Genomic DNA, 24,257 nt, shown 5'->3' with positions numbered 1-24,257 from the left:
CCACAATTTGGGCCAGCCTCAGAACCTATGCGCACCCATCCCCCACTCCAGCCTTCTGCGTGAGAACCCCAAATTGCGGAATTAATTAAAGCAGCAGGCACAGGCAGTACCGGGGCCCTTCACACAGAGCTTCTTGGCCTCGGGCTCCAGCTCCCGGGGGCTTCTGTTCCTCTTGCTCTTGGGGCGCACAACCACCTCAGGGGTCTTCTGGTTTTCTGGGCGTTTCCTGGGAGCCATGGCGTCCTCCGTGCGAAGGGGTACTATGCCCTATGCCGAGGAAGAATTAAGAAGCCTCTGGGGAGAACAAGGCGGGGACGAGGAAAAGCGCTCAGCCACAGGTAGGCCAACTAAGCCAACTTCCCGCCAAACAGGCTCACCGGGAAGGCGGGGGCGCGCGCGGACGGATGGGAAGTGTGTGAAGGCAGAGCCTCACCGCTCCCTAGAGAAAAGGGATACCGCCTACAAGTTGGCTCGGAGCTGGTCCAAGTCAGCTGACCTGCCAGAAGTAAAGATGGCCGTCAGCGCTGGACCTCCCGACTTGAAGCCTCTTCAGACGCCACGCTGCCAGGCCTCTAGCCCCACCCTACCCCCTAGACTAGATGCCAATCAAAACTTCGGCTCCACCTCTCTACCTTCTAATTGGTGACCACGCCCTCTCGGGCTTTGTGATTGGCTGATCCCTACAGTTGGCGTGAGGCGGCTTCGTAGAAAGTAACCACATCCTGGCGGGGGAAATTAAGTTGTGTCTGTCGGCTGGCTTTGCGGTTGATGTCAATTAGTTCTTATTTCTCTAGCTCCGCCGAAACTCAGCTTGTCTATGGAGAACAGTTGAAGCCCTCAGCTTTTAACTAAAGTTTCCCGAAGCCTGCTTAGCGTCCTCCTCAGGAGTAACCTAGGGCAGTGATGATGGACCGGAGAGAGTGCGGCTAAGCTAACTGCCTGGGCTGAGAGGTCTTGTGCCCCCGACTTCAGCCAAGGGCCATTGTGGTGAGCTTCATCGGTGTCCTATCTGGCCCGAGAGGAGACAGTTGGGATACATCCCACTTTATGCCTCGATCCAGGCAGAACTGCGTGTTGGGAACTTCTGGTTCTTTGGTTCCACCGGCTGTCCCATGCCAGGTGCTTTGGGAGAGCAAGCAGAGACAAAAATGTGTTAGTGGTAGATAGTGCACTAAAGGAGCTTTCAGACAGGTAGAGAACCACAAACAACTCTTGGAAAGAAAGGAATGCTCCAAGAGAAAAACTGGAAAATGGTTTCTTGATGGGAAGATCAGCTCAGGGTGTTAGAAATGGCAGACAACGGAAAAGCGCAAGGTGATGGCATCTTCCCTGCAGCTGTGTTTTCAGAGCTGTGTTACTGAAGCAAGATGCCCCCTCTCCCTTCCTCAGACCAGTCCTTAGTTTCACGTCAGCGGGCATTCATTTTTGGGGGATCCTGAAGTATGAGAAATTGTCCTGCCCCTAAACTGTTGTAGTCAGTTTACAACCTACTAAGAAGAAAAATACATGTGAAACAAGTCAAGATAGGACACAGGGGACTTCCCTGGTGATCCTTTGGCTAAGACTCCACACTCCCAATGCAGGCAGCCTGGGTTCCATCCCTGGTGGGGGAATTAGATCCCACATGTCTCAAGTAAATTGTTCTGTTAGCAACTAGAAGATCCCTCATGCCGCGACTAAGATTCAGCCCAGTCAAATAATAGATTTAAAAAAAAAGAACACAGGTGAGTACTAAATTGTGGTATGCCAACCAATACTTTTAGATGCATTCAGAAAAGATAATCTAATGGAGAAAGAAGTATTTAGGAAAACCTCATGGGAAAGATGGGGTTTTGTGGAGTTGTTTGGGGGAGGCAGAATAGCATCCTAAGAGGAGAAGCAGACTGATAAAAGTTAGACGTGGGTGTGGGTTGTGAGAAAGAGAGAAACAGCTCCTTGGGCTTCTCTGGTGGCTCAGTGGTAAAGAATCTGCCTGCCAATGCAGGAGACACAGGTTCCATCCCTGATCAGGGAAGATCTGCATGCTGCAACTGCTGAAGCACTAGAGCCCATTCTCCACAAGAGAAGCCACTTCAATGAGAAGCCTGCACATTGCAAGAAAGAGAAGTCCGTGTTCACCACAGGTAGAGAAAAGCCTGCACAGCAATGAAGACTTAGCACAGCCACACATAAGTAAAATTATTAAAAAAAAAAAAAGCAGCTGCTGGCATCTGGAAGCTGACCTAGTACTATTAGCTAGGTTTTAGTCATGTGTTGAAATAATTTTGCAAAATATCAGCACAGACAGACGAGGCCATTCTATAATCATGGTGTGTGTGTGTGTGCGCGTGGACACATGCTCAATTGTGTCCAACCCTTTGTGACCCCATGGACTGTAGCCCACCAGGCTCTTCTGTCCACGGACTTTTCTAGGCAAGAATACTGGAGTGGATTGCCATTTCCTTCTTCAGGGGATCTTCCTGACCCCCTGGGATTGAAGACGTGGGATTGAACCCACGTTTCTTGTGTCTCTGCATTGTGGGAAACCCAAAGAATCCACCTGCTAATGCAGGAGACGTGAGTGGGATCATTGGTCCTGGAAGATCCCACATGCCTCAAAGCAACTAAGACTGTGTGCCACAGCTACTGGCCTGTGTAATCTTGATCAGTTCAGTTCGCTGCCCAAACCACAGAAATGAACCAAACATTCCCCTATGATTTTGGCTAATATGAATGACCGCAGATTCTTTGCTAATCACAGCTTTAGCTTTGCTTCATTCTTATTGATATGTAATCATATGCAATCATAGAACCATTCCTGTGTCCTGACAGCCTCCAATCCAGAGCAAAGGCCCACTTCTCTGATCCCTTATCCAAACCATCTGGTTCAGCAGAGCAGCATGAAGGATCTAAGTTCCCCAACCAGGGATTGAACCTGGGCCCTTGGCAGTGAGAACATGGAGTCCTAACGACTGGACAACCAGGGAATTTCCTCCTACTTCTTTCTAACACCTTCTTTCAGAGGTGTCCCGCCCTTCTCCATGGTATGCATCCTCTGTTGCAATGGCAGTAGACTCAGAGTTCAACTCCATGTGTGTCCCTGATGGTATTTGGCTCGGGGGCATGAATATTCATGAGCAGGATAGGCGGCAGCTTGAAGAGGAGACAACTGATCACGTTAAAGATCTGTGCAGGGACTTCCCTGGCCATCCAGTGGCTAAGAGTCCGTGCTCCCGATGCAGGGGGTCCAGGTTCAATTCCTGGTCAAGAAATAAGAGTTTGTGTGCCACAGCGAAGATTGAAGATCCCGAGTGCCACATGTAGGACCTGGCACGGCCAAGTAAATATGAAAAGTAAGTCAATAAAGGATTGTGGAAAGTGAGAGAGAGATCAGATAAAGGGGGAGGTGGTATGGTAAGCAGAAGAATTCATCCTACTGACATTTATCAAAACCCACACTGTTCCTGGCATTATTCCAGTCAAAAAGAATGCTGAAGTGGAAAAAAATGCTCTTTTCCCCCATGGAGTATGCCTTTTAATCAACAAGTAAACATACAACTACAGTATTGTGTGATAAGCTGGGTGAGAGAGGAAGCACGGGATTCATGGGGGGTAGGGGGCACAGGAAAAGGACACTTGAACTCATTTTGGAGTGGAGTACATAAGGGACAGTGTTGGGACTTTACTGGCGGCCTTCCAGTGGTTAAGACGCAATGCCCCCAGGGGGTTCAATCTCCGGTTGGAGAATAAGATCGCACATGCTGTGTGGGTGTGCCAAAAAACGTTTACTAAGTGAACAAACAGAGTTAAGGAAATCTTCCCAGAGAAGGTGACACTTAAATCTTGAGAGGAAACTGAGGCAGGGGAGATGGGGAGAACCTTCCAGGCAGGAGGAGTAGAAGACAGAATGGCAGGAAGGTAACTGTTAGCCATAATGGACTCACGAGCAAAGGAAATGTCCCGCTTAATACCAGATTTTCCTACAATCTTTGTTTAGGACTGAGGCGTCTTCCATGGTGGATATAAAACAACAACAACAAACCAACCACATGTGAGCAGTGAAAACCTACCTTGCACATACCAGTAAAGCACTTTGCCTCAGGTTGTGTCATGGGCCGTTCTTACCCTGAGTTTTGCTGTTTCACAAGGGGCTTGGTCCATTCCCATCTGATGAACCATTGGGTGCGCAGTGGACAAAACTATTTCATACATATTTTGGATGCGGCTCCTCTCATAATGGGGTGAATGGCACAGCATTGCTCTGGTTTCATGCCGTGGAGAGGTTGTGCCAGGTAACCCCCTTTACAGATGTTTGGGTTCTATCTGTGACACTACTTTTGACATAAGGCATCACAAGGTAATTCATTCAAAAGCTGCTGGTGGTAGCAAATCAAGGCCTCGCGTTCACACTGGAAGCCTGGCAGACCGTGAGCATGGCCCTAAATAAAGCCAGTTTCTTTGGTCTGCAAAACAATGTGTGGCTTAGGTGTTTTCTGGAACAAATAATGTAGCATGGTGGAGAGAGCACTGTACTGAGACTGCGTATGTGGTCTTGGAGCTGTCATTTCGCTTCTCTGTGCCTTATCATCTAATGAAAGGGAGAGAGGAGGCGGGTCTCTCAGATCCTTTTTGATTTTAAAATCTGTGATCCTGTGACTGTCTTGCTGTTAAAGCCGCAGAAACCAGGGACTGCTTTCAACTCTGGTCTCCCTGTGGGAAGTTTCCGTCTAGTAGGGATTATTTTCCTATTGCAGGCTGATACATGACTCCGATTCTGATCAAGCTGTCTGTGGATCCAAACACTCCGCTGAGTCTGCAAAACCATCCATAATCCACATGGATGGTGTGTGCAGGCTTCCCACACACAGTTACTGCGTCCAGTGGTTTGCAAATGACAGCCTCAAGGATTCGGCAGCATTTGCAGGAGACTGAAGTTTAAATTCCTCCTAAAAGACTGGAGACAGACTGAATACAGCATCCAGGGTCCTTGTTACTTGGCATCTCCAGTACATATTTAACTGCCCAAATATGAATAGATTTGTAATAATGTGAAGTGAGGGCATGACTCCCACTCTCTGGGAACAGCATCAGTTTTCAAAAATATAATAATTTGGGGTAGCTTTGGAAGTGTCAGACAGCTGTGTAAATACCCCCAAACCCTACCTTCTCTCTCTGCTGTGGGGCATGAAGCACCATCCACACACTAAATCAATATCCTGTCATGAAATACCATTGGCATAGGATGCCAGAAAACTTCCCTAGGCAGCCAGAGCTGCAGGGCATTCGCCAGAGTGCTGAAATAATACATGAAAGTGCTTCGCAAACTGTAAAGCACTCTACAAATAGAAGTTGTTATATAATCTCCTGGCAGCATGTTTTTTACTGATAAGGTTTGAAAAAGGTGGTGGAGAGACTATTCTCCAGAATTCTCACCAGTCACTGAGCCATCATGGAAAGAGCGGGGACCAGAGAATGAGAAAGCGGGCATCTGAGTTCAGGCCATGCCTTCTACTTGCTCTTCTCAAGCCAAAGGTCTCTTCTAGGGACTGCACAAATCCCAAGTGGCAGAAATAAAAATGGTTCTCTCTGTGTTACAGACAAGCCAGTTCTCCCTGAGTGGATGAGTCACCCGCTGGTGGGACCGGGAGAACTGCATTTACATCTCTGTACTTTTCCCTCTTCCCCACCCCCTCCCCACTGCCCGCCTTTGGCTCCTGTCCCTAGGAGCCAAGGTCTTGTTATTAGGACGTTGTAACTCCAGCAGCATGTGACAAAAAACTTACCCGAGGAGCCGCAGTTAACATTCTCTTTGTAAAGGAAGGTGATAAGCTGCCAGGATAGCCGTAGTTCTTACAGGTGAAGCCGATAGCCTGGGGGAGGGGGTGTTCTTAGTACCGATTTACACACACCCTCACCCACACTCCACACCCTGCGTGGGCATCATCGCTGGCACGTTAACTGTGATTCCTCTTTGTGCTAGACTTGCCCAGTGTTAGAAAGCCCCAGAATCTGAGCATTTTGTCATAGAGATAGGCAATCTGGAAGAGCATACCCCATTCATGTTGACAGCATTTAGGCTGCTGATCCATCCCGCAAAGAGGCAGATAGATTTATGAAACTGGATGAAGAAGGTCTCTGAAAAGGCAGTCTGCTTTTTAAGCTCAAGAAGCATTATACTAGATGTCCAAGGCTAACAGCTGTGGGCTCCTCCAGCCTTGTGTGGAGGGTTGAATGATGGCCCTTGAAAAGATATACCCATATCCTAATCTCCAGAATAGATGGGTAAATAGATGGGGAAACAATGGAAACAGTGAGAGACTTTATTTTCTTGGGCTCTAAAATCACTGCAGATGGTGACTGCAGCCATGAAATTAAAAGACGCTTGCTCCATGGAAGAAAAGCTATGACCAACCTATTAAAAAGCAGAGACATTACTTTGCCAGCAAAAGTCCATCTAGTCAAAGCTATGGTTTTTCCAGTAGTCATGTATGGATGTAAGAGTTGGACTATAAAGAAAGCTGAGTGCCGAAGAATTGATGCTTTTGAATTGTGGTGTGGGAGAAAACTCTTGAGAGTCCCTTGAACTGCAAGGATATCCAACCAGTCCATCCTAAAGGAAATCAGTCCTGATTATTCATTGGAAGGACCGATGCTGAAGCTTCCAAAGAAAGGCAATGCCAAAGAATGCTCAAATTATCGCACAACTGCCTTCATTTCACATGCTACTAAAGTAATGCTCAAAATTCTCCAAGCCAGGCTTCAACAGTATGTGAACCGTGAACTTCCAGATGTTCAAGCTGGTTTTAGAAAAGGCAGAGGAACCAGAGATCAAATTGCCAACAGCCGTTGGATTATCGAAAAAGCGAGAGAGTTCCAGAAAAACATCTATTTTTGCTTTATTGACTATGCCAAAGCCTTTGACTGCGTGGATCACCACAAACTGTGGAAAATTCTGAAAGAGAAGGGAATACCAGACCACCTGACCTGCCTCTTGAGAAATCTGTATGCAGATCAGGAAGCAACAGTTAGAACTGAACATGGAACAACAGACTGGTTCCAAATAAGGAAAGGAATACGTTAAGGCTGTATATTGTCACTCTGCTTATTTAACTTATATGCAGAGTACATTATGAGAAACGGTGGGCTGGATGAAGCACAAGCTGGAATCAAGATTGGTGGGAGAAATATCAATAACCTCAGATATGCAGATGATACCACCCATATGGCAGAAGGTGAAGAAGAACTAAAGAGCCTCTTGATAAAAGTGAAAGAGTGAAAAAGTTGGCTTAAAGCTCAACATTCAGAAAACTAAGATCATGGCATCTGGTCCTATCACTTCATGGCAAATAGATGGAGAAACAGTGGAAACAGTGACAGACTTTATTTTGGGGGGCTCCAAAATCACTGCAGATGGTGACTGCAGCCATAAAATTAAAAGATGCTTACTCCTTAGAAGAAAAGTTATGACTAACCTAGACAGCATATTAAAAAGGAAAGACATTACTTTGCCAACAAATGTCCATCTAGTCAAGGCTATGGTTTTTCCAGTGGTCATATATGGATGTGAGACTTGGACTATAAAGAAAGCTGAGCGCTGAAGAATTGATGCTTTTGCACTGTGGCGTGGGAGAAGACTCTTGAGAGTCCCTTGGACTGCAAGGAAATCCAACCAGTCCATCCTAAAGGAGATCAGTCCTGAATATTCGGCCACCTGATGTGAAGAACTGACTCATTTGAAAAGACCCTGATGCTGGGAAAGATTGAAGGCAGCTGGAGAAGAAGGGGATGACAGAGGATGAGATGGTTGGATGGCATCACCGACTCAATGGATGTGAGTTTGAGTAAGCTCTGGGAGTTGGTGATGGACAGGGAAGCCTGGTGTGCTGCAGTCCCTAGGGTCGCAAAGAGTCAGGCATGACTGAGTAACTGAACTGAACTGAACTGAATCTCCAGAACCTGTGAATGATATCTTATTTAGAAAGCGGGTCTTTGCAGATGTAGTTAAGAATTTTAAAATAAGGAGATCATCTTGGATTATCTGATTAGACTGTAATCCAGCGGCAAGTGTCCTTATAGGAGTGAGGCAGAGAGAGAGAAGAAGACAAAGAGACAGACACATAGCGAGGATGATGTGAAGATCGAGGCAGAGACTGGAGTGATATGGCTGTCGCCCAGGGGACACCAAATATGCCCCCACGTTGTCAGCAGCCACCGGCAGCCAGCAGAAGGACCAGGAAAGCTTCTCCCCCAGAGCCTGGAGAGGGAGGTGTGGCCCTACCAACACTTTGGTTTTGGACTTTTGGCCTCCAGAACCGTAAGAGAAGACATTTCTGCTGTTTTAAGTCACCGTTTTTTGTTCGGCAGCCCTCAGAAGCTAATATATCCAATCTCTGCTGTGGGTGCTTGGTATCACCAAGAGGGAAAAATTATTCCCTGCTGTTGGTGAGCCCTCAGGTTCCTACTTCCTAGCTGTGTCCCAAAGCAGATCCCGCACCTCTCAAAGTCTCTTCCCTCCATTGTTAAATGGGAAGAAGAAATCCAACTGGACAGGGTTGTTACGAGGCTGGGGTGACCAGATGCTCAGCAGATCACCTGCAACTCCATAGACACTCTGTAAGCTCCCCTTCCCACCCGGTTGGTACGGGCTCACATCAAGTACAGAGGGCTCCCATTCTGCACCGTTTCTGTTCCTTCTCCCAGGTCTCGGGCTCATCAGTGAGGTTCAGGATAGTGCCTGTGTGCTAATAAAACTTTATGGAAAATTTTAATTTCAATAAATAATTGAAATTATGGACATTGACATTTGAATTCCTTCTAACCTTCATGTAACACAGAGAGTATTCTTCTTTTGATTCTTTTCAACCATTTAATTAAGTGAAAGTTGTCTTAGGGATTTCATTCGTGGCCCAGTGGTTAAGAATCCGCCTTGCATGGCTGAGTCCCTTTGCTGTTCAGCTGAAACCACTACAACATTGTTAATCGGCTCTACCCCAATACAAAATGGTTTTGGTGTTTAAAAATTAAGAAAAAAATCAATTGACCATAAGAGAAAAAAATAAGAATCTGCCTTGCAGTTTCAGTCCCTGGTCAGGAGTCCACATGCCACCAGACAATTAGGCCCTGACTCCGAAACTACTGAGTCCACAAGCCAAAAGGAAAGATCCTGCAACTGACACAGCCAAATAAATAAATAATAATAATCTTTAAAGGATTCATAGCTTTGAAAACAAACAAACAAAAAAAAACCCCAAAATAAAAATCTTACCTTATGGGCCATCCAGGCTACAGTTTGCTGATCCCCTGCTCTAATCTATTCCTCACACAACATCCAGAAAGATCTTCAAGGTCTCTCTTCTGTTTAAATTCTGCACTCAGTATAAAACAAAGCTTGCAGTGTCTGAGAGCTGCCTGCCCCTCTTACCTCACCCTCGCCCTCTCGCCCTCTCATTCACCACTCTGCCCTTCTTTCCCAGGTCAAGTTCCCATCACAGGGACTTTGCACACATCAGTCCTTCTGCCTGGAACGCCATCTTCTAGATTCCATCTTTACCTAGCTGACTTCCATTTGTCTTTTGGGCCTCTAGGGGTAGAGAAGCTTAAACTTTCTGAGAGAAGTGTCCTCTGACCTTCTGACGCATTGAAATTATGCTTCCCCTGTTATTCTTCTTTCATAGCACTGTATCCTTTTTCAGTTCAGTTCAGTCGCTCAGTCGTGTCTGACTCTCTGCGACCCTATGAATTGCAGCACGCCAGGCCTCCCTGTCCATCACCAACTCCCGGAGTTCACTCAGACTCAAGTCCATCGAGTCAGTGATGCCATCCAGCCATCTCATCCTCTGTCGTCCCCTTCTCCTCCTGCCCCCAATCCCTCCCAGCATCAGAGTCTTTTCCAATGAGTCAACTCTTCACATGAGGTGGCCAAAGTACTGGAGTTTCAGCTTTAGCATCATTCTTTCCAAAGAACACCCAGGACCGATCTCCTTTAGAATGGACTGGTTGGATCTCCTTGAACTCTTTGGAGTCTTCTCCAACACCACAGTTCAAAAGCATCAATTCTCCGGTGCTCAGCTTTCTTCACAGTCCAACTCTCACATCCATACATGACCATTGGAAAAACCGTAGCCTTGACTAGATGGACCTTTGTTGGCAAAGTAATGCCTCTGCTTTTGAATATGCTATCCTTTTTTTTTTATGCTATCCTTTTTATTCCCCTTTAAAACACATATCACAATTTCTAATTGTGTATGCAGGCTTTTGACTTTAGGGAAACTCCATGAAGCTTCCCTGGTGGCTCAGATGGTAAAGAATCCACCTGCAATGCAGGAGACTCAGGTTTGATCCCTGGGTCAGAAAGATCCCCTGGAGAAAGGAATGACAACCCATTCCAGTATTCTTGCCTGGAGAATCCCACAGACAGAGCAGCCTGGCAGGTTACAGTCCATGGGGTCACAGAGTCCATGGGGTCGCTTTATCCTATCCTATCATATCCACAGAATCAGGAAACATATCTGCTTTGTTTGCACTGGACCAAGCATCCAGCATGGTGTCTGGCATAGCGGGCGTTCTCTGAAAGTCAGCTGAATGAATGGATCCCCCACTAGAATTCCTCTTTTACCAAAAAGGAGGTCCCCAGTGGACTTTGGGGAAGGGTCCCAATGAAGCAGGGCAGGCTTCCTGAGCAGAACCCTTGCCTGCAGAGCTGTAATGTGGACTGTGCAATAGTACCTTCCAAAGACTCTGCCCCAGGCAAATTCCTGACCCCAGAGAGGCTTTCTCTATAGTCCCCGCTCTGAAATCTGCTGCACATTTTTCACGCTAATGCCATCCATCTGCTGTTCTTCCTGTGTTTCAGCCCAGAAACAGCCATCCCCCAGCCCCACCCTCCACAACCGACTGAGGTTAACCCTTCTCAATAACTAGGACCAGTTTTTCCACCTGGGGTTGCCTGAGATCTTAAAAACATAGCTATTGAACCAGAATACTTTACTTAGCTGCCCGTCTGGAATGCTGGGGCAATGTCCAGAGGCCACAGAGACAAACAGCAGCCTTCAGAGAAGATCAGTCCTGCCTGCAGCCCTCTGCCCACTCCAATCTACACTCTGAAGGGCTGCCAGAGTTATCTTTTTAAAGGACAAATCTGATCTAGTCACTTCCTTCCACACAGTGAGATTGTCTATGAGAAGTGTGAAAGGAGCAGCACCATTTTAGACAATACGACTCATCACCATCTCCTAAAACAGTTTATACAATTTACGCTTAAGTACATACCCATCGTTAATTTTCAAAGATTACAAAGATCTCCTTCACCAGTTCTCTCTAGAGTGTGTGTGCATGCTCAGTTGAGTCCAACTTTTTGCAACCCTAGGGACTGTGGCCTGCCAGGCTCCTCTGTCCATGGAATTTTCCAGGCCAGAATACTGAAGTGGGTTGCGATTTCCTACTCCAAGGGATCTTCTTGACATAGGGATCAGACTGGTGTCTCCGGCGTCTTCTGCATTGACAGGCAGATTCTTTACCATTGAGCCATCTGGGAAGCCTCTCTCTAGAGAAAATTACCAAAATCAGTTTGGTGCATATTCTCTGAATTTTTGAGTGTTCTGCACTTTGTTTTTTTGTATGCAACAGTATCTTGGATGTCTTCATATAGGAACATATCTTTATCTCTCCTGTTCTTAGGTTATTGCAGAGTAATCCAAAAGCATGAATGGACTTTAGGTTATTCAACCAATGGCCTCTTTTTTTTTTTCTTCATTAAAAAAAATTTTTTTTGACGACACCACATGGCATGTAGGATCTCATTGCTCTGATCAGGGATCGAACCCATGGCCCCTTGCAGTAGAAGGGCAGAGTCCCAACCAACCACTGGACCCCCAGGGATGTCACCCAACCACTACCCATTTGTTTTCAAGTTTCTCCCTTACTGCAAACAATACTATATGCAAACATCCTCGGACCTTTTCCTAGACTTGTACACGTTTGGCTGGGGTAGATACCAAAAAGTGGAATTGCTGGGTCACCATGTCATATGCTAACACCTCCGGCGCTTGGCACACCCTGATGCTCCCGCCTAGAATGCCTCTTCACATGACTAATTCTTGCTCATCAAGACCAGTCAAGTGTCATCGCCCGGTGAAAGGTGGTCTGTTCTGCTTCTGTTTTCCCATAGCATTTCCTGCGCATATTGTATCATTAACGTACACCTCGGACTCTGCCTTTTTTGTTTTTGTATTCCCAACACCCAGCCTAGGGCTTAGCATAAAGCAAAAATTCAAATGTTTTCTTGATTGGCTGAGTGAATAAATAAATAAACAAACAAAGGAACAGTCCTTAGGACATTCCAGAAACTCAAGGGGAGTGAGTCTGTGAGTGTTGTGAACTTGGGCTGAGGACCAACCTGCCACCTGGTGCCGGGAGCCAAGCTGCCCCTCTGGGTTTCTGTCTATCTGGTCCTCCTGATCTTGGGCATCTCATCTTGAGTTCTGTTCAAGTTGGGAACCCACTGATGGAGCCCCGTGAGTGTTCAGGGGCTCTGGCTGCGGAGCACAGAAATCTGAACCCTGGGGCAGCACTAGCAGGACTTTGGCTTTCCAAGGTCAGCTCTCTCCTCTGACCCTTGAAGCAGCTCACTATGCTCTGGGTTTTGGGTTATTTTTTTCTCCCTACAGTACCTTAGGGGCAATGAAGATCAGCTGCAGCATTTCTCCAGATTTGAACCCGAGGGATGCCAGATGTTTTCCACTCCGCATTCCCTTCTCTTTGTGGTCTGACAAACGGCCCTGTTTTTTTGAGTTTCTAGAGAGACTTCTCTAGATCCCAGAGTCTGGCTTGCAGCCTTTATTTTTAATGGGTTTTTGATAGGTGGCTCCTGTAATTCATTTCTTTCTTGTGATTTCACACTTTCTGTCCAGGTGCCTAAAGCCCCTCCGGGCACTAGGTGGGATGGTAACTGATTTTAAATAATACAAAACAGTATGGCTGTCGTTAGATGTTACCTCAGCTCCTCTCATTCGCAGTCGTTTTACAATCATTAATTAGCTGCTGCACAGGCCCTTTTGGGAGGTCAGCCCAGTCACATGTCGTGTTTCATAGAGGTGGAAACAGAGATACGGAGAAAAGGGACTTGTCCAAGCCCCAAGAGAGTGGGTGTTGAAACTTGTCTCGGGAGCTACCTCCTGCTGGGTTCACACCCTGCGAGCGCCCAGGCGAGGATCCACTCCTCAGGTGCGAGGGGCCGAACGCGGCTTGTCTAGGGTGCCCCACGGGCCGTTTCACCCTCCCACGAGGACTGCGGGGCAAGTCAGTCCTCAGAGACTTAGATGCCGGTTTGAAATTATCCTCGTTCATTCTCTGCAAGCCCCCTTTTCATTTTATGAGCGGATTTATCTACGCAGAGAACGCGTCCGTGATTCCTCGGGGATTTAGAAACTACATAATTTTGCTATTTTTAAAGCTGTCGTTTAAAAATCCGTGCACAGGGACTCACACTCCTCGGGGAGAGTAGAGGTGGGGGTGGGGGCGTGGGGACCGAGAGGACGTGCTAGAGAGAGAACAGCTTGGCTCTCGGCTTCCCAGCGCGCACGCCGTCCCCTGGGGGCGCACTCCTCCGAGAGCGCGGGAGGGTTTGCGGCCCCCAGCAATTTGCGCGATCCAGACCCTCTGAGCGCCCTGGGCGTCGGACCGCGCAGACCTGCGCCCCCTCTCGCCTGCCAGGCGGAGGGCACGGCCGCCGGGTCACCGGGCCCAGGAGGAAGCGGGAGGGGCCGGGAGACCGAGCAGGTGGCGATTAGGTCAGACTCAGAACATTCTTGGACCGCTCCAGTGGATATAAATAACCGACAGGCAGGCTCCGAAAAATCCCAGGGTGCGGGGCAAGGGGGTGAGGAAGCAGGGGTTTATTAAGGGTTGGGGGGGGGGTCGCATCGTGGCGATCTGGAAAGATCTACTAACAAAAGGGGTGGAGGGGCGAAGGGATTTAAGAATGAACCGTGGTACAAAATCTGGGAATAAGAACACGTGCGGGGGAGGAGGTCATGACTTTCTGCCCCACCTCCACCGCGTGTAGTACCCAGTCCTCAGAATGGGCCATCAGATTGGCCAAGAGGGCTGTGCAAGGAAAGGGCAAGGCTTTGGAGTCCCGGCCCTGCTCGACGACAGATCTTGTGCAAGGTGCTAAAGGTCTCTGAGCCTCAGTTTCTGCATCTATACAATGGGAATCCTAACGCTTACAAGTGGATGGTTATGTGCCTCTCCAGAGTTAACGCCTAAGTAAACGTCTAAGTTAACTTATAACTTTTAAGAAAGCTGTGCTCAGCAAAAAGAGTAAGGCAGGGTAGCACTCCCCCAGGCCTCCCTCCAAAGACAGCCGGTGCAGGCCGGACTCCTTCCCGCTTCCACGGCTCTCCCAGGTTCTGCCGAGGCCGGGGAGAGGCAAAGCCGAAATCAGACTGCTTACAGCGCCACCCTGGGTAGGCGGCCCTGGCGCTCCTCGGGCGGGAACCGAGACCCCACAGCCCGCGCCCCGGGAGCCGCGCGAGTCGCCGCGATGCAGGCAGCTCCTGGCCGGTGGGGTTGGGGCCCGCGGGCGCGAGGAGAGGGCGGGGCTGGGGGCTGGGCTTCCCGGGGGGAGGGCCCGGCGCGCTCCGGGAGGCGGTTGCGGCCCCGGCCCGGGAGCGACAGGACTTGGGTCGGAGCGTGGCCGGACCCCCCCACCCGCCGAGGCGCCCAGGGAGGACGCGGTGAGTGCTGCCCGGGCGGGGACGGCGGGGAGGCGGTGGCGGGAGCCGCAGCTAGATAGAGCACGCCCTCTCCTCCTCCCGCTCCTGGTTTGCTGTGGGACCGGCTCCGGCTCCGGGAGCCCCCGGGGAGCTGTGCTTTGCGGGAGCGCGGCAAGAGCTGCCGCCACGCCGAGGGGGTGACCCTTCTGCGGCGCCGCGCGCCCGGCACTTTCCCAGACCCGCCGCGGGGGGGTAGGGAGGCGTCGGGGCTGGCGGGCCATCCCATCTCCTGGGGTCCCTCAAAGGCCCCAGACCGCCCTGGGACCCCAGCAGGGGCCTCGCTCCCCAGCGACCCCTCGCCCTTAGCAAAGAGCCCCAGTTCCTGGGGCTGCCGGTCCCGGGCCACCATCTGGAGTTGCCGGCGGCGCGGGCCAAGGCAGGGTGCACCCCCTCCCCTCAGCGGTTACCGGCGGGCCCCCACCCCGCGCCGAGACCGAGTTCAGCGAGTTTGGCCAAGAAGTCCTGGAGTTTCCAGGGCCAGGCCTGGCCCGGCCGCTCCTCGTGGGCTCCAGCGGCTCCGAGGTGTGCAGCGCCTGGCCCGCAAGCAGAGCGCCCGTCCATAAGGGTTTTGAGGCGAGAGACCGGCGGCCCCTGGGTTCGGAGGTTTGGTGTGAGGGCTCTGGGTTTGGAGTGCGTCATCGGGGAGCTGGCACCTCAGGCGGGGCCGGTCGGGTTTCCAAAAGTGCCCCTTTGTTATGCCCCTCCCGGCCGGCCTCCTCCCCCTTTCCCGGGCCACCCCTCCCCCAGCCTCCGGGGCCTCCCTGGCTGCAGGTTCCAGTGGCTCTTGCCTGAGCACCCCTCTCTGGACCGGTCTACCGCCCACCTCGGTGTGGTCAAATCTGCCGGCAGATCGGGAGGGGCTGCCGGAGAAGAGGTCCTTGGGCGCAGCCTGTGACTCAGGACGGAGCCTGGGCAGGGCAGGACAGCAGGGCTCCCTCCCAGGGCCATGCCCGGGGACTTCGGGACAGGGTTGGGGCCGGTCTGGACAGGGGTACCTAGTGGCTTCCTAAGGGAAAGTGGGTTCTTCCCTGGACCCCAAGACTCCCTACCTTGGCTTAGGACGCTGTGAGGAGACCCTGCCAAGCCCCAGCAGCAAGTCCCAGCCCAGTTAGGTGCTGGCTCCCTGGGCTGGGAAGGTTCATGATCTGCTTCCCGAGCTCTTGGCCATGGCAAGAGTGTGTTCTGGGGAGCAGGCTGGGTCTCTGCCGGGGTCAGGAGGCATAGGGTACTGGCCCTCCTCAGCAGGGGTCAAGGCACAGGCCCATTCCCCCATTGCTGGGTCCGCTGGGGCAGTGGGGCTGGCTGTGCCTGGGGCTTGGGCTCGTGTTTGCTCTGGGAGGCCGGAGGGAGCGGTGCCAGCCCTGCACACACAGCTCGCTCTGTTCTGGGGCCAGAGAGAGGGAACGGGTGGGGGGCAGCTCTCCTGGGAGCCGGGAGCCAGGAGGCTGGGGCAGGCAGGGGGCCCCGGCCCCTGGATGCCTGGCTGGGACAGCTCTTGAGGCCCTGGGGTTTACAGCTGCAGCTCTGTTTCTCTCCATCTGGTTGGCATGTCCTTTCTGGGTAAATGGGACAGATTCAGAAGCAAGGGGGAAGCTTTGAGGACCCCGGCGGGGCGGGCTGCTCCATCCTTCTACTCTGGGCCCAGGCATCTCCCCTGAGGGCCTGAGCTCTCCCCGCTGTGAGCTGAGAGGCAGAAGCATACGCAGGCCATGTTTTCTCAAAGCTGCCATATCCTGTGCATTTCCTGGTCTTCAGGTGGATGTCGTGTGTGTTTTAAATTCAGCTACTAACTCCAGTGCCTGGAGGAACACAAACTGGACCCTCAGGAAGTCTCTGCCAGTGACTGAGGACAGATCCTGGCCTGTAGTCGCAAGCCAATGTGATATATACCCGGAGATATATACCCAATGTGATATATACCCGGAGAGAGGGGTGGGGATTGGGGATGGAGGAATGGGATGGTGCCTGGAGAAGATGCCTACCCAGTTTTCTTTTTTGTAATAACAGCTTTATTGACATATACCACACAATTCACCCATTTAAAGTATCGTTTGTTTAGTTGCTAAGTTGTGTCTGACTCTTTGTGACCCCATGAACTATAGCCTGCCAGGCTCCTCTGTCCATGGAATTTCCCAGGCAAGAAGAGTGTAGTGGGTTTCCTTCTCCAAGGGACCTTCCTGACCCAGGGATTAAACCCAAGTCTCCTGTATTGGCAGGTGGATTCTTTACCAAGCCACCCGGGAAGCCCTCACTCGAGTTTTGGAGGGTGGGGAGGGAGTTAGTTTGGGGGAGAACTGTCATAAAGCCCTGCCTTGGAGGCAATGAACACACTGTTCTCCCGGGCCTGGCCATGTCCCTGGGGTTTGTTCAGAGGAGGAAGTGGTTTCCTTCTAGGGGTTTGATGCTGGGGACAGCTGAGACCCTGCCCAGGGACAGGCAGGGAGTGGCCGCGTGCCTCTGGGTCCTCTAGCTCCCCCAGGGGGAGCTCTGGGGCTGGAATCTGCCTTGCCCTCCCCCGCAGTCCTGGAACCCACTATTGTAACTGGCTGATCACCTGTCTGACACCTTGTGCTGCCCCAGACTCTGGGCTTTTGGAGGGTGGGGCTGAGTTACTCATTATTCACGGAATCCTGTGGGACCTCAGGGATGCTGTGGAGCAGGACGAGTGTCCCTTGTGACCGTCAGGCTCCTCACAGTTCTTGTTTGCTGCCTTGAGTCTTATGCCAGTGTTGGCACAGAAAGAGGGAAGAAGGCGGGATTTCCATCTTGGGAGGGAGCCGAGGCCCCTTAGGAGACGACAGTATAATGCATTTGTTCAAGCTTCATGGCCAAGATAAGCCTCAGGCCTCCTGGCTCCCAGTCTGCTCTTGCCACCCCAGGAGCTCCTGGGGTGTGGCTGGGTACCCTCTGACCTGGCCGGGTCTGGGGAGGGGTCGCCTTGTTCAAGGAGAGGCCACAGAGCCCTGGCTTGGGCAGGCATCCCCTTATCTCATCTGCGGTCTGGGCAGCAGGGCCCTCTGCCCACTACCCACCCCCGCCTGCCATGTAATCCCCGGCTGGACCGTGTGACCTGACTGGCATTCTCCTGGCTGGAATCTGGCGCTTCTGACAGCAGTTGCTATATCGGGGGAGCTGGGCACCGCCCTGGACACGGTCAGCCCCACCCTCACCCCCTGCTTTGCTCTTTGTAGCGTTGAGGCAGGATCACGGTAGCAGCTGTGAGGGTCGGACACCCAGGTCTCCGGAGTGAACTCTAGGCCCAGGTACATGAACTGAGGTGGTGGGAGGGCAGGCCAGGGCAAGAGGAGCAGCCATAGAACCACCATCTTTGCCCCCTTCGGGCCCCTCCTGGGACTTCCAGACCCCTGCCTGAGTCCTGGCTCTTGACAGTTCCTTGGGGAGTGGGGATGGCAGTGGGAAGGGGCAGAACCCAGGGGTAGCAGGGGCTCTTTGCCTCACCCCCGAAGTGCGCCTGGCTTTCCTGCTTACCCCTCTGCCCTCTGCAGCCCCCATCCGCCACCATTCCGTGCTGCGGGGACACCATGGCTCCAGAGGAAGAGGCTGGAGGGGAGGCCCTGGAGGGCAGTTTCTGGGAGGTGAGCAGCTGGGTGCCAGCTTTGGGGGTGGCGCTGAAATGCCCACCCCTCTCTGGGCCCAGCCACCTGTCCCAAGGAGGAGCCTCGCGTCAGCCCTGGCTCCCGGGGAGGGGAGCATCTCCCCTGGGCGACACCAGGCTTCTCGTCTCCTGCACAGGCTGGCAACTACAGGCGGACCGTGCAGCGGGTGGAGGACGGGCACCGGCTGTGCGGGGACCTGGTCAGCTGCTTCCAGGAGCGCGCCCGCATCGAGAAGGCCTATGCCCAGCAGCTGGCTGACTGGGCCCGCAAGTGGAGGGGCGCCGTGGAGAAGGGTGAGCCAGCGCTCGGGCCTCGTGGAGAGGAGAGGACCGCCGAGGTGGGGGGCAGGGGCAGCCAGGCAGGGCAGCTTCTTTTTGCACCTCTTGTGGAAAGTTGGAGGCTTCCCTGTCTGCCCTCCCTTTAAAGAGAGAAGATCCTCCTAGTTATTCTTTACATTTGTGCTGTTAGGGTTTGCCAAGCACCATCAAATGAGTTATTTTGATATTTCTAATAACCCGCTGGGAAAGATTGAGGGCAGGAGAAGGGGACGACAGAGGATGAGATGGTTGCATGACATCACTGACTCAATGGACATGGGTTTGGGTGGACTCCAGGAGTTGGTGATGGACAGGGAAGCCTGGCATGCTGCGGTTCATGGGGTTGCAAAGAGTTGGACACGACTGAGCGACTGAGCTAAACTGAACTGAATAACCCTATGAGTTTCCCTGGTGGCTCAGTGGTAGAGAATCTGGAGATGTGGGTTGGATCCCTGGGTCGGGAAGATGTCCTGGAGAAGGAAATGGCAACCTGCTCCAGTATGCTTGCCTGAGAAATCCTATGGACAGAGGAGCCTGGCAGGCTACAGTCCATGGGGTGGCCAAAGAGTCAGATGTGACTTACAACCAACCAATCACAGCTCTATCATGGAGACGGTCTTGTTCTAACTATCTGCTAGAGGAGAATGGGATACTTCACAGAGGCCAACTGACTTGCCTGAAGTCACACAGCTAAGAAGAGCAAAACTTGCGCCCAGGTTTTCTGGCTCTGGCGCTGGGGCTCCTTCTGTCCAAACAAGCTGCCTTCCTTGGGGACAGACACTAGTTCTTCTCTGGGGCAAGAGTGTAGTGATTTATACCACACACCTGGGTTTGGATCTGAGCTCCACCTGTATCTGGAATGCTTTGGGCAACGAATTTCACTTCTCTGGGCTGCCTTTTCGCTTGTTCCACGTTGTTGGTGACGCCGTCTTCACGGTGGTGGATGAGTCGAGCACTCAGTGGGACCGTGTGTCCAGGCACCGAGTAGGTGTTCAGTCAGCAGTAGCTGATACCATTTGTCGTTCATCTTCGCATCTCTGCCCCATGCCTGGCGCCCAGAAGCCCCTGCTGGTGGAGGGGGAGGCTCGCTGCCAGCAGGTGGGCCCAGCCCCAGCTCACCCCTCCCCGCAGGCCCCCAGTATGGCACGCTGGAGAAGGCCTGGCATGCTTTCTTCACGGCGGCCGAGCGGCTGAGCGCGCTGCACCTGGAGGTGCGGGAGAAGCTGCAGGGCCAGGACAGCGAGCGAGTGCGCTCCTGGCAGCGGGGCGCCTTCCATCGGCCTGTGCTGGGTGGCTTCCGCGAGAGCCGGGCGGCCGAGGACGGCTTCCGCAAGGCCCAGAAGCCCTGGCTCAAGAGGCTGAAGGAGGTGAGCCCGGCAGGGAGGAGGGGCCGCAGAGGTCCGCCCCCTTCCTGGGTCGGCCTGGGGCTAGAAGGGACCACAGCGCAGGGTCCTGGGTCCAGCACAGTCCCTGCGTATGCGCCAGGTTGAGGCTTCCAAGAAGAGCTACCACGCGGCCCGGAAGGAGGAGAAGACCGCCCAGACGCGGGAGAGCCACGCAAAGGCAGACAGCGCCGTGTCCCAGGAGCAGCTGCGGAAGCTGCAGGAGCGGGTGGAACGGTGTTCCAAGGAGGCCGAGAAGGTACAGGCTGAGGGACCCGCCAGCCCAGGTCAGGGCTCCCTGAGTGCCTTTTCCAGCCCCCAGCATTGCTCTCGTCTTCACTTGCCCCCTGCTCTCCAGCTTATCATGTAACATAGGACCCTGAGAAAGATGGGGCGTCCCAATGGCCTTAGTGATAAAGAATCCAGTACTGATGCAGGAGATGCAGGGGACGTGAGTTTGATCCTTGGGTGGGGAAGATCCCCTGGAGGAGGGCATGGCAACCCACTCTACTATTCTTGCCTGGGAAATCCCACGGACAGAGGAGCCTGGCAGTCTACTGTCCATGGAATCGCAGTGTCAGACACCACCGAGCGACGGAGTGCACACGCACCAGGGAAAGAGGATGCTTTACCCAGGAAAGAAATGGTGCAGTGTGGGGCACTGGGATAATTTTAGCAGTTGAGGAGACCTTCCCAGCTGCCTTCCTTTCGGTGTGCCCCCTGGGACAAGATCTCATGTTGCTCGCCCGGCCAGAGCGCTTTTCCTCCAGCCCTGCATATCCAGAGCCTCCCTGTCCTCTGAGGTGCTGCTCTGTTTCCACTTCTTCCCGGAAGCCTTTTCTGATTTCTTCCATGGCGCCCCGTGTGTGTGTGCCCGTGCGTGTGCGCTCAGTCGTGTCTGCCTTGCAACCCCAAGGATGATATAGTCCATCAGGCTCCTCTGTCCGTGGGATTTTCCAGGCAAGAATACTGGAGTGGGTTGCCATTTTCTGAGATGAGGTTAACCTCATCTCACTCTGTACCACCTTTTTTTTTTCTTTTATTAAATTTTTAAAAATTTATTTTTAAAAATTTATCATTTATTTGTTGGGTCTTAGTTGTGGTGCTCAAGCGTAGTTTCCCCAAGACATACGGGATCTTAGTTTTCCAACCTGGGATTGATCCCACGTCCCCTGCGTTGGAAAGCATCTTCTCAACCACTGGACCACCAGGGAAGTCCCTGCACTGGACTCTTAAAGCCGCTGGGCCTGAATGTCACCTCCCTTGTTAGGCTCCTGGGGTTTTAGCGGGCAGGAGCCAGGTTTCCAGCCCCTGGTGCCTAGCCCACAGCAGGTGTGCAGGAAAGACTAGCAGAGTCCTGAGTGGAAGAAGAAGAAGGTCTTGTCCTCACCAGAGCCCCTCCTCTCCCCACCCAGACGAAGACCCAGTATGAGCAAAGCCTGGCAGAGCTGCACCGCTACACCCCACGCTACATGGAGGACATGGAGCAGGCCTTCGAGAGCTGCCAGGTGGCCGAGCGCCAGCGGCTCCTCTTCTTCAAGGACATGCTGCTCACCTTACACCAGCACCTAGACCTCTCCAGCAGTGAGAGGTACGGCCTTCTGGGTGGGCCTGGAGATCTGGGTGAGGCTGGCTTTCTCCCCTCGCCTCTGGACTCTGGCTGGCTGAATGAGAGCAGGCAGGGTGTGTTTAGAGGGGTAGGCTGGGGAATCGAGACCCAGGGCTTCCGGGCCTGAGGCTTATACCCGGGACACAGGTTCCACGAACTCCACCGAGACCTGCATCGGGGCATCGAGGCAGCCAGCGACGAGGAGGACCTGCGCTGGTGGCGCAGCACCCATGGGCCGGGCATGGCCATGAACTGGCCCCAGTTTGAGGTACCTGTTCCTGGCAGGCTGGGGCTGGCAGGTGGGGTAGGCTCCCACCGGGCTCACCCTGGTGCTCCGGCTGGAGGCTGGGGTTTGGGATGTAGGAGGTAGAGGTGGTCTGGATGGTCCTGGCTGCCACCAAGCCTACAGCCCAGCCTGGCCCTGAACACTGTCCCCATAGGAGTGGTCCTTGGACACACAGAGGACAATCAGCCGGAAGGAGAAGGGTGGCCGGAGCCCTGACGAGGTTACCCTGACCAGCATCGTACCCACCAGAGACGGCGCTGCACCCCCACCCCAGTCCCCGCGGTGAGAGCCAGGATCCAGGCTGTGGGAAGGACACTGCTCTGCCCCCTGCTGTGCCATCCTTCCTCTGTCCCTTCCCTTCATGCCCTTCACACCTGAAGTGGCTTCAAAGCTGATGTTTTGAGTTGTAAAGATGCCAGTTTATATGGTGGTCTGCCAGGCACTCCCCACACTCCCTCTCATGTACTGCCCGTGTCAGCTCTGAGTGGCAGGACGTGTGCTTGAGCTTGCAGGCATTCATGGCAGAAGTCAGGCTAGAATCCTGCAGCTTTTCCCCCACCTGCCTCTCCCCAGGCTCCTGCAGGGGGAAGCCCTAGGCCCTGAGTCCCAGGCTCTCCTACTCAAGCCTGCCCCCTTGTCCTCCCCTCTGTAGTGGCAGACACGAGGAGGAGTGGTCAGATGAGGAAAACCCCCTGAAGGCTGCCACAGGCGTGCGGGTGCGGGCGCTCTATGACTACGCGGGGCAAGAAGCTGATGAGCTGAGCTTCCGAGCAGGTACCCTAGAACCCCTTTCCTGGTCCTTTCCAGGCTGCAGCCCTTCTCCTTCGCCCCTTTACTAGCCTGAGCAGGAATGTGGAGAAAGGGAAGCCAGACGCTCAGTTCTCAAGGGTCAGTGCTCTGAGTTGTAAGGCTGCTCTAGGGACATCTCTGGTGGTCCAGTGGCTAAGACTCCATACTGCCAGTGCTGGGGGCCTGGGTTTGATCCCTGGAATGAGATCCAACTTAGAGTTCGAATGCCACAACTAAAGATCCTTCATGCACGCTGTAACACAGATCGAAGATATTGCATGTGACCTTTAAGACAGGTGCAGCCAGATAAATATTTTTTAAAAACTATTAGAAAAAAGGCTGCTCTGGGTCCATCCCCGAGGAGTCAGAGTGTCTGTTTGGAGCCTCACCTGCCTCTCAAAGTCACCAGCTGGGGCCTGACTGCTGAATTCAGGGCCTGGGGGTGGGGTGGGGTGGGGTGGGGGTTGGGGGTGGAGTGGCTGACTTTGACCTCCCTCTGCCTGAACCAGGTCTCTTCTAGCTGGGTTCTCCGACTACCCCCTCCCCCTTAGTCCTTGACCCAATTACAGGAATGGGGCGGGCAATTGCCAGTGACCAATCCCCCTTCTCTCAGGGGAGGAGCTGCTGAAGATGAGCGAGGAGGATGAACAGGGCTGGTGTCAGGGCCAGCTGCAGAGTGGCCGGATTGGCCTGTACCCTGCCAACTACGTGGAGTGTGTGGGGGCCTGACCTGCCCTGGCAGCCCTTGTGCAATGTTTCTCCACCCTGAGTCAGAGCCCGGCTTGTCTGCACAGCCGGACCTGAGGGCCCTGAACCATCCTGCCCCCTGCGACCGCTCTGTCCTTCCAGGAGGGAGAAGTCCTGGGACCCAGGGAGGGGAGGGGCCTTGTGTCTGGGAAGGGACTGGTACGGAAGGGCCAACTGAGTCTAGGCTGAGGAGAAGATGGGGAGGTCAGGAAGTGACCGAAGGGCTCGGGTGCCTGGGCCTCCCCAAAGAGTCCTCCAGTCTCCCCCGGAGCTGTGGACCCAGCTCCTAGTCTCTCTGTTTGGGGTTCCAGGGGTTGGCTTGGGGTGAGTGTAGTTCTGGGCTAGCAGCACTCTTGCGGCTTGTTCTAGTGTGTATTAAACTTCGAAAAAAAAAAAAGGCTTCTGTGCATCTTTTTCGATATTCCACCCTTGCCAGGCGGCAGTGGACATCTGGAGGCACTAGGGGGTAGGTGGTGGGCCTGCAGTATATTGCGGGGGCGGGGGTTGGGTGGAGGTGTGCCAGCTTGCTACCTGCTCTGGGACTTCGGGACCCTAACCTAACCTAACCTGGGGTCCCGCAGGGGACTCGTGATCAGATTTGGTGCGAGCCATCCGAGGATGCGTGGAGGTCAGGAGCTGAGCTCTGAGCGGAGCCGGGGGCCCGGCCAGTTGATCTTCCCATTCAGGCCGGCGGCACCGCGTGTTTGGTAGGGACTGTTAATCATTACTCACCGTTCGGGAACTGGCCCGAACCGAG

General features: G+C 53.0%; 2 protein-coding genes across 9 annotated transcripts in view; one reads left to right on the top strand and one right to left on the bottom strand.

The window, feature by feature from the left end:
* The window catches only part of DDB2 (damage specific DNA binding protein 2), a 35,949-nt gene extending 19,889 nt beyond the window's left edge, over positions 1-16,060 (bottom strand). For 3 of the 5 annotated variants that reach the window (XM_061381430.1, XM_061381432.1, XM_061381431.1), the window contains exons 1-2: positions 15,803-16,051; positions 111-1,122 (exon numbers count right to left, since the gene is read on the bottom strand). In XM_061381430.1, the coding sequence (XP_061237414.1) occupies positions 111-237 (127 nt within the window). In that variant the 5' untranslated portion in view covers positions 238-1,122; positions 15,803-16,051. Of the gene's footprint in view, positions 1-110; positions 1,123-15,802 lie in introns of those variants that run through there. The other 2 variants (XM_061381434.1, XM_061381433.1) reach the window with 2 other exon arrangements.
* On the top strand, positions 14,361-23,900 carry PACSIN3 (protein kinase C and casein kinase substrate in neurons 3). Of its 4 annotated transcripts, XM_061381439.1 has the most exons (11): positions 14,626-14,714; positions 17,945-18,016; positions 18,260-18,349; positions 18,507-18,663; positions 19,819-20,054; positions 20,173-20,328; positions 21,485-21,660; positions 21,826-21,946; positions 22,119-22,246; positions 22,617-22,738; positions 23,367-23,900. In XM_061381439.1, the coding sequence occupies exons 3-11, from the start codon at positions 18,296-18,298 to the stop codon at positions 23,480-23,482; spliced, it is 1,266 nt and encodes a 421-aa protein (XP_061237423.1). In that variant the 5' UTR covers positions 14,626-14,714; positions 17,945-18,016; positions 18,260-18,295; the 3' UTR covers positions 23,483-23,900. The 4 variants fall into 4 exon arrangements, with proteins under 4 accessions (XP_061237425.1, XP_061237423.1, XP_061237424.1 ...); XM_061381441.1 differs by lacking the exons at positions 14,626-14,714; positions 17,945-18,016 and adding an exon at positions 14,361-14,444; XM_061381440.1 differs by lacking the exon at positions 17,945-18,016 and having other exon boundaries at positions 14,632-14,714.
* Positions 23,901-24,257: the final 357 nt, after the last annotated feature.

The sequence above is a fragment of the Bos javanicus genome, chromosome 15, assembly GCF_032452875.1.
Source record: "Bos javanicus breed banteng chromosome 15, ARS-OSU_banteng_1.0, whole genome shotgun sequence".
Lineage (NCBI taxonomy): Eukaryota > Metazoa > Chordata > Mammalia > Artiodactyla > Bovidae > Bos > Bos javanicus.
This window is presented reverse-complemented; position numbering and strand designations above follow the sequence as displayed.